At 42.9% G+C, this 9,021-nt stretch overlaps 1 protein-coding gene across 15 annotated transcripts in view; it reads right to left on the bottom strand.

Annotated features, from left to right (window-relative positions):
• Nucleotides 1-2,975: 2,975 nt before the first annotated feature.
• FBRSL1 (fibrosin like 1) overlaps nucleotides 2,976-9,021 on the bottom strand; it is a 431,893-nt gene continuing 425,847 nt past the window's right edge. For 11 of the 15 annotated variants that reach the window (XM_069961046.1, XM_069961041.1, XM_069961036.1 and 8 more), the window contains 4 exons: nucleotides 8,058-8,141; nucleotides 6,958-7,041; nucleotides 6,025-6,250; nucleotides 2,976-4,940 (listed from right to left, as the gene is read on the bottom strand). In XM_069961046.1, coding sequence (XP_069817147.1) covers nucleotides 3,698-4,940; nucleotides 6,025-6,250; nucleotides 6,958-7,041; nucleotides 8,058-8,141 — 1,637 coding nt within the window. In that variant the 3' untranslated portion in view covers nucleotides 2,976-3,697. The remainder of the gene's footprint in view (nucleotides 4,941-6,024; nucleotides 6,251-6,957; nucleotides 7,042-8,057; nucleotides 8,142-9,021) is intronic. The other 4 variants (XM_069961052.1, XM_069961040.1, XM_069961049.1 and 1 more) reach the window with 3 other exon arrangements.

Below are 9,021 nucleotides of genomic sequence, written 5' to 3'. Positions count from 1 at the left end.
GCCCTGGTCACTGTTGTTATAACTTTCAAAACATAAAATTAGCAGATGTGATATAAAGCAAATTTGCAACTAACATTTTTTTTTGTTATCATGGAAAACACAGGACTTCCTGTGTTCTGCCTTTTTTTTTTCCGAAGAGTCTAAACACAGGAAGTTCTGTGTCTCCCATCATGTGATTGAAGGACACATTGAGCTGTGACTGGCAGGGACACTACATGTTTCTCTTTTTTTTTTTCAACCAGCACAAGACTAAAATGCTGTTTTCAGGGGACTGGACCTGGATAAAAGTACAGCTTTGTTTTACAGCATGAGAACAACAACAACAAAATTAATGTATTTCGCAAACTTACTTTATAATCACATCTACTGTTGATTTAGACTTTGAAAGTTATACTGACAGTGAGACTTTAAGCTCTAAGTGGTCTGATTACTGATATGATGGTGATAAAAAACAATGTTAATATTTTACTCCAGAAAATGTATTACTAATTGTCCATTTATGAAGTAATAGGAGCTGTGGCTGACCGACTCCACAGCCCTGCTGAACATCCCCTATAATATGGTTTCCATGTGTGTGGATATAGGAAAGTTTTTACTGTTTAATTTTTTAGGGTCATTCCCTTAGAAAGGTAACTGCTTAGTTATGACCACCACCATTAAAACACCAAGTCAAGCAAAATGAAACATTCTACTGAAATTAATAGATTTGTTTATGCAACTTTAGTGTCATTTGACATCCTATGATGGATTGCTTTATGAGTAGAGTGAGCTGATGACAAGGCTGAATGTGTGGAAAGACATCCAGTACTTCAAGTCTGATAGGCAGAAGACACAGCGGAGAATTTACTACCATTTTGTATTGTTTTCCTAAGGCAAAGTATGTTGATGAAAGACAAGGAATTTATTAAAACAGGTACCAGTCCCTTAATAAATATAAAGCATCAGCTGCTGACCATGGAAGACAAATAGAAATCTATGCCAGGTATGAGCTTGTAGACATTTCAGCTACAATTAAAAATTTCTGGTGCAAACTATAGAAAAGCCAGCAGGCTATGAAACGTGTGCCTCGCTAAACCCTGTTCACTTTAATAAGAAAGTACTGTGATATACAAAAGGGAAAAGTTGCAAGTGTTTGTGCAAAATAATGACTGTACTAGGGATGGTCCAAACCTGGTTCGGACAGGGTTCATGCGAACCCGAACTATCCGCAATGATTACCGCTGTCTGTCCATCCCTTGCAGCGGACGGATCCAGCGGGAGGAACGCCTGGAAAACTGGGATACAGCCATAGCCATAGGCTGTATCCCAGTTTTCCAGGCGGTCCTCCCGCTGGATCCGCCCGCTGCACGGAGCGGGCAGACAGACAGCGTTCGGGTTCAGCCGGACCCGAACCTCGGCGGGTTCGGACCATCCCTAGACTGCACATAAAAAAATCCAAGTTTTTGTACACCTTAATATTGGTATGCTAGGTTTAATACATTTCCCCTACAATACTGTGGCTGTTTGGTACTATATGAGAAATCCCTCTTAAAGAGGTTTTTCTGTTTGTGTAATTCTGTTATATATATATATATATATATATACACACACACACATATATACACACACACATACCAGTAGTGAAGACGAACTTCAAGCCTTGATTTAGGGTTGACTAGTATAACCTCTTTAGGGTGCATTCACACATAGCGAGTGTGCAGCAGATTTCATGCTGCAATACTCTAACATTACAGTGTGTGGCCCTGCATTCTTGCAGTGGATTTTCATATGAAAGCCATATTTAAGTAATCAGCTGCCAGTAAAAATAATAAACAGCTATTGCTTCAGCGCCTTCCTACTTCAGTCTCCCAATCCCTGCTCACTGACGGCCCGCTAAGTGATTGGCTGAGCGGGCCATCAATGAGCAGGAACGTGAAGACTCAAGTAGGAGTGCAACGAGGGAACGCAGGCAGGTACTAGGAGTTCAATATTTTTACTGGCAGTCAATTAGTTAAATCTGTTCTGAGAATACAGGGCCATAGACTGTAATTGTATTGAATATCACAGCGGATTTACAGAGAAACTCACAGCACGAAATCCGCTGCAAACTCACTATGTATGAAGGCACCCTTACAGTAGCAAGCATATTCTTTGAGAGGAATTTTACCAATTCTTCTCTAGCGATAGGACCAAGTATCGAATGAGAAATAAACCTTAAAAACTGAGTCAAACAAGAGACAAAGTATCCAAACTGCAGGATCATGTTTGTAGAAAAAAAAAAATAAAGGGGACCAAAGATTGCTGCTCATGTTTAAACATTTTTTCTTTCCACCATTTTATATATATATATAGATATTATAGATATATTTATATATATTTGCTTTTGCGCACTCCTAAGATTCTACCGCTCTTGTATACAGATTTCAATGAAAACACTGCACAGGTTTAAAGCACAAAGGGTTCACAGGAAAATAAATCAGGTCCATTGGCTGGCCCAGCTGAGGCAGCAGATAGGGGTGGATGCTACCTGCCACATTTCCAATAATGATGGGAAGATGTTGCTTCAGTTCTTTTACTGCCCACTCCATTAGAAACACTCAGCCTGATGCATTTGGTTCTTCCAGTGTTCCAAGTCAACAAGTGCCCTTTATATTTTTGGAAAGTGGTGGGGGGCATTTGATGGTCAGGGTATGGGAGGGTTAGAAGGGCAGAATTGGGAGAGATAGTAGACTTCCCTCTTCCAGGACCCGCCTCACTCTGATTGCATAGTAAGATGACGAGGTGTATATGAAGCTGCGCGTGTGATCCTTGAAATCCGTGTATTCTGTTCGTGTGTGGATGTCACAAAGTCTGTGGTGGATCCGATTCATATGAGGCGTTGTAACGCAGTAAATGAATATATACAATCCTGCAAGAATCTTTAAACTTTTTCCAGAAAAACAGCAAAAAAAATAACATTAAAAATATATGATAAAATAAGGCAAAAAAAGCAACTGTTTTGTACATTAATCTTATTATTTTAATAATAGATCTGTGATTTCTGTTCAAAATCATAGCAAGATTGTTGATCTGTTAGCTGTAGAATAAAGAAAAACATAGTAAGTAATTTATTATGACCCTTCAGTGCTGGAGGTGTCTTCAACAGATCATAAGTATAAATATGCATTGCTGTGTTTTAAGCACACCTCCTGTAATGAAGGGATGGGGGGGGGGGGACCCTTATGTAATTTCATGGAAAGAACAGACTTACTTTTTTTTCCCCTCACCAGAGGCAAAATGCAACTAATATAAAATTAAAGAATTATTTTTTTCTTTTTTTTTTTTTTTCTTTCTTTCTTCGGAGACTAGGAACACCGTAGCGAAAAACAAAATACTGTAAAAACTACAAAAATCCATTTAAAAAGTCCCGCCCTTCATTAAACCCGTCCCACAAACTACTGAGCCTCGCAAGTCAAAAAAAAGTCACATGACCAGAGACCTATAGAGTGGAACCCTTGGTTTCCAGGTTGGAACATTTATCACCCCTGAACTGTCCCCCTGGCTAAAGAAAAAAAAAAAGTGTGCTTAGTCTACAAATGTACATTTACAAAAACAGGAGAAGAAAAGAGAAGGTTTTTGAGCAGTGCACTTTTCGTAAAAGATTTTATATACAAGTTTAAAATTCATGGTATTTGATTCCTGTGGGTCCTTTTTTTTTTCTCCTTTCTTAAGGAGCAGACTATCGAGCCTCCACCTCTTTAGGGTTTCTGGAGGGTGAGAAGTCCCGTGTTTCTGAACTTGTGAGGGGATTAGTCCTTCGGGGAGAGGCGGGCCTTGTGTTGCTGGCAGGCACCAAGGGTGGGGGTGCGCTTAGTGCTGCTGTGGGTGGGGTCCGGTTAAGGATCCCATTGTGCATGGCGCTTGAAGGGCTGAGTCTAGGATAGGGTACACTGCTTAAATGTGGCATAAAGGAGGGCATATGTGCCAGATGGCTCTCTAGTGGAGAGGAGTGAATGTGGTGCATACGTGCCCTCTCTATCTCTTCCCTTAGGTGCATCCGCTCTCGCTCATCTGCATGTCGCAACCGTTCTTGCTCTCTCCTTGCCTCTAAGAGCTGTTCATGGCTGTAATCATGAGGCTCACGATCCCGGTATGATCTTTCATGGTCATAGAAGCTGGCAGCTGCTGCGGCTGGGTATCTATGCATGCTGTCGGCACGTAAGTGAAAATCCATCCTACGCTGCAAGTCCAGGGTGCGGTAAGCATCACGTAATGGATCTCTCACAGGATCCCAGGCAAAACCTGCATGTGGAAGCCTCTCTCTGCCAGTAAGGGGGCTCATACCCATAAGTGGGGTCATTACCCTACTGCGGTCCAGCATATTCAAGTTGTTCATTTGGTGGACACTACCCATTGGGATAGGCATAGAAGCTGCCATTGAATGGTGCAAAGATAACCCATGCAGGGAAGCTTGAGGGTGAGGTGGCTGATGTTCTATTGTCCTGACTGGATGAGGAGGCTCTGAGCCTACTACTAACACATCTGAATCTTCCTTGCGCTCCTCCTTGACCTTGACATCACTTTTTATTTTCTGAAGATCTGTAGGCATTTCAGGCTTCCTTTCAGTGTCCTTCCCTAAGGTACTCAGTTTTAAGCTTTCACTTAGAATTGGTTTACCATAAGGTGATACAGACTGTATGATTGGTTTGCTGCCATCTTCCATCGTCCTTTTGTCATGAATTGAGGTTTCCTTTACTGGTGAACGACTCTCCTTGATCTTGTGCTCTGTGGATGGAACGTCTCTGAGCCGATCTACACCATCTCGATCAATATCTTTGGGTCTGTCTCCAAGACTGCCTTGTCTTAGAGAATCACTGGGCGTCTGACTATTGCTGCGGATGAGGTTACTTATTTGGTGGCTGACTGGGGCAGATGCTGGAGAAGATCTGTTAGAATGATGTCTGTTCTTATCCAAGAGATCCCTAAGAGAAAGACGACAAGATGCTTAATACAGATGGCACACATCAAATTAATGCTACTAGCTAAGATAAAAGTATAATTATTATATGTAAGCAGCACAATGACATTCAAATTAAACCTCCAAGGCTCAGCCCCCCTCTAGATTCACTTCTAATACTACATCTGTTCATTATGCTCATAAAACAATGTGAACATTTTTTTCCCCTTTTTTCAAACATGTACAAAGAGTAGGATGAGGGCCAGCATTTTCTATCTGTCAGCTAGTACGTGATCATTGGCAGAAGAGAATATTGGAAGCTAGCCGCCTGCAGCAGGAGGTGATGCAAATGGCAAAACTGTCTATGGATCAAGGAACATTTAAATTATTTCATTAAGTAGTTATGCAATACGCAGCAACTGTGAAGACACAAGTAGGCTTCACTGATTCTTATAAACCATGAAACTAGATTAATTGCATCCAACCTAGCGTAAAGGTCCTATTACACGGAGCGATTATTTGCCCAATCAGGCCGATTATTGCTCCGTAAATTAAAAACAACAATTAGCCAAAGAAACTATCATCGGCTGATTCTTGTCCTTCAACATGTTGAAAAATCCTCGCCTGCTGACTGTGCATTGCTATGTGTAATAGTGATGCGTGGCCAAAAGCTGATGACTGTGTAAAAAAGAAAACTTTGCACATAGCTGACCTGCTCCCCGGTGTTCTTCTAGCTTCTCCCTGCAGCCGGAACTACAGAGCCACTCTATAAAATGACAGGCCGCTCCGCCAATCACTGGCCGAGACAACGCCATGACCAGTGATTGGCTGAGCGGCCTGTATCTTCAGAGATCAGATCCAGTGGTGCCTGTGGGCAGCCACTAGGAGAACACTGGGAAGCTTGGACAGGTATGTTTTAAGTTTTTTTATTTCACACTCAAGGCAAAGGCTGCACGGACATTGAGCCATGTAATACGCTCAGTAAGTGAACGCTGATCTAGCAGATCAGTGCTCGTTTGTCCGGATTATCGGGCTGTGTAATAGGCCCCCAAGTGGAACTCAAAATCATACCAGAAAAAAAAAAAAAAGTCTGAATCATTGGTAACTACCTTTCTTTGTCTCTTTCATCCTTTGTGAGAGAGATTTCCCTCTTGTCTTCCCTGTCTCTCTCATGGTTGTTCACAGATGAACTCCGTTCTGAATCTCCAACCTTAGACCACTGGGGTGGTGTTGGAAACGATGGCGGAGTCCGATGTAGTCGGTTCCACGGTTCGTGAGGGCTGCCGAAGCTCTGGAGAGTTGGACTTTCTTTGTGAGCGAATAAGCTGTTGTGAGCTGTTGAAGTATGGAAATATAAACTCCATTATGATTTAGGAAAGAAAATGACTTAAAACAGTGTGGCCTAAAAGCAGCAGTGCCAGTGAGATTGCTCTGCTGGAAATCAGATAAAAAGTGCTCAAACGTGTAATCCCAATAATTGTAATAATATGTCTAAAAGCTTTTAAGATCCAGAACACGAGTACAGTAAGCGCAGTGCATGTGTGCTTTTACACAGCCTACATGAGATTTTTAGGGTATTGTGCTCATGCAGAGAAGAAACAAAGGAACTGTAGATATGAATTTTAGTGGTGGACACAATATACTCTACATGAGGAATTTCTGGCCTAGATAATGGTGCTAAGTAAAAGGCATTGCTGCTTTCAATGTCACACTTTATTCCCTGCACAGCTCAGCAGGTGATGTTCACAGACAATTACTTAAACCCTGTACATTGAAATGCATACAAAAAAAGATCAGCATCAATATTTCTCTGGCTGCACTACTATGCAAATCACAAGCACAGCACCACTGCCACCAAAGCACATTTAGAATTGCCTTGCAGCACTTCAGCGGATATGCAAATGAAAGGCGCCCGAGTGACCCAGAAATGATTACTTCTCATCTACCCTGGGGCAGCAGGTGACCAATCAAAATGCAAGGATTTATACTGACGTACCCAGTCTAATTTACGATTGACTGCAAAACTCTGAGCCAGTACTTACTTAGAGCATGACTGGCTAATCCTCCAAAGGCATTGCTGCCTAAGTTCCCAAGGCCGCTGAAGCTGCTTGACCTGCTAAATGGATCTGGAAAGGCAAACAGGGATTGAAGAGGCGTTTATCCAAGAGAACTAGAGAATGAAACGCGCTCCTGACCCTCTCACTATGTCCTATCTGATTGGGCTTAGTACTGCTCATTTTCATGATTCTCCCGTTAATATACTTAAGGGAGGGGGATAGGCCAAAAGTAGTTAAAGGAATGTTTCAGTGATAAAACCTTATCCCCTATCCACAAGATAGGGTGTAAGGGTCTCATTCCGGGGGAGGGGAGGACCTCTGGGACCCGCTCAATGATCATAAGTATTGGGGCCCGACTGTCTCCCTACCGAGTAAAGCAGTGGGTCAGCACATGCACTCAGCCTCTACATTTATTCTGTATGGAGTCACATGCAAAATGCTGTACTCAACCATTTTTGGTAGCTCCACAGAGAATTAATGTAGCGCATGTCGATCCGCTGCTCCATTCAGCAAGGAGATTCAGGCCCCGATCTTATGATCATGGAAAGGGGGGGGGGGGGGGGGGGTTATGGTAGGGAGTCCAATCTTTGGGCCATCCTGTGGATAGGGGGAAGTTTTAATGCTGGAATACCCCTTTAAGTACATGAAAGTAAATAAAATATTTCTCCATGTCCAGTACTTTGGGAATATCTGCAAGAGATTATCAAATAATTAGAGTGCAGTGTGATACTAACATAACAGGGCAGTAAAATCTCAATGCTGTAGAAGTAAATGTGTCAGAGTGACCGATACTGAAGTACCCAAATTTGTGCTCATACCATACAATGATGGATCAAAAAAAAAAATCTCTCCATTATAATAATACTGTAAAAGAACATTACAGAAAGTTAATTGAAATGAATAAGTGAACTGGAAGTGAAGTATGAGATTTCACCTAATAGAGGCTATAAAGCCAAAAGGTATCCTTGCATCTCCTGCTTCTAGTGCTCTGCAGTTCTCTCACCTACCTTCTTTCCATCATCTACACCACCATACTGACAGTACAGGCACAAAGTGTGTGAAAGGGAAGAGTGGAATTTACTTACACTTACCCGCCAGATGGCTTGTGGGTAGAAAACTGCTGTGATGTGGAGAAGGTACAAATGCTGGTGCTCCAGGGTGTGATGGACCTAGATAGACAGAAAATAACCCTGTATCAGTAACCATACACATTACCCAGTTATATATGCACACATTACATATAGTAGGAAACCACAGCAGCTTTTATTAAAGGGAATATATTCTCATACTACATTCATCTACTTTTAAAATAACATTTTTGTGTTAGACATATTTAAATTTTCAGTGTCACTAAATATTAAATAAAAATCCTTAAAGGGAACCAATCACCCAGAAAATCAATGTAAAGACAAGGATATGTGCTGATAGATCACCCAGCACACTTCCCAAATATGCCCCTGTAACCTCTGTGCCCCCCTCAATTAGACAGTAATCTTACTTTGTTCAGGTCACGCGCTGTATGTAAATTTTTGCTAAGTAGTCCTGGTGGGCGTATGTAGTCCTGGTGGGCGTATGTAGTCACGGTCCGGGGGCGTATCTAGTCACGGTCTGGGGCTGTAATCACGCCCAGAGGGGCGTGATTCGGAGGCTTGCGGTCCAGTGACGTCATCCGGCGGCTTGCGTTCCGCGTCGTGGCCGCGCCGACGTGTTCGGGTACCCGCGCATGCGCAGTACGGCGGGAGACGACGCTGACGTACTGCGCATGCGCGGGTTCCCGAACACGTCGGCGCGGCCGCGACGCGGAACGCAAGCCGCCGGATGACGTCACTGGACCGCAAGCCTCCGAATCACGCCCCTCTGGGCGTGATTACAGCCCCAGACCGTGACTACATACGCCCCCGGACCGTGACTAGATACGCCCCCAGACCGTGACTACATACGCCCACCAGGACTACATACGCCCACCAGGACTACTTAGCAAAAATTTACATACAGCGCGTGACCTGAACAAAGTAAGATTACTGTCTAATTGAGGGGGGCACAGAGGTT

This window comes from Dendropsophus ebraccatus, chromosome 3 (assembly GCF_027789765.1).
Source record: "Dendropsophus ebraccatus isolate aDenEbr1 chromosome 3, aDenEbr1.pat, whole genome shotgun sequence".
Lineage (NCBI taxonomy): Eukaryota > Metazoa > Chordata > Amphibia > Anura > Hylidae > Dendropsophus > Dendropsophus ebraccatus.
The sequence above is the reverse complement of the archived record's forward strand: the minus strand, read 5'-3'. Positions and strand labels throughout refer to the sequence as shown.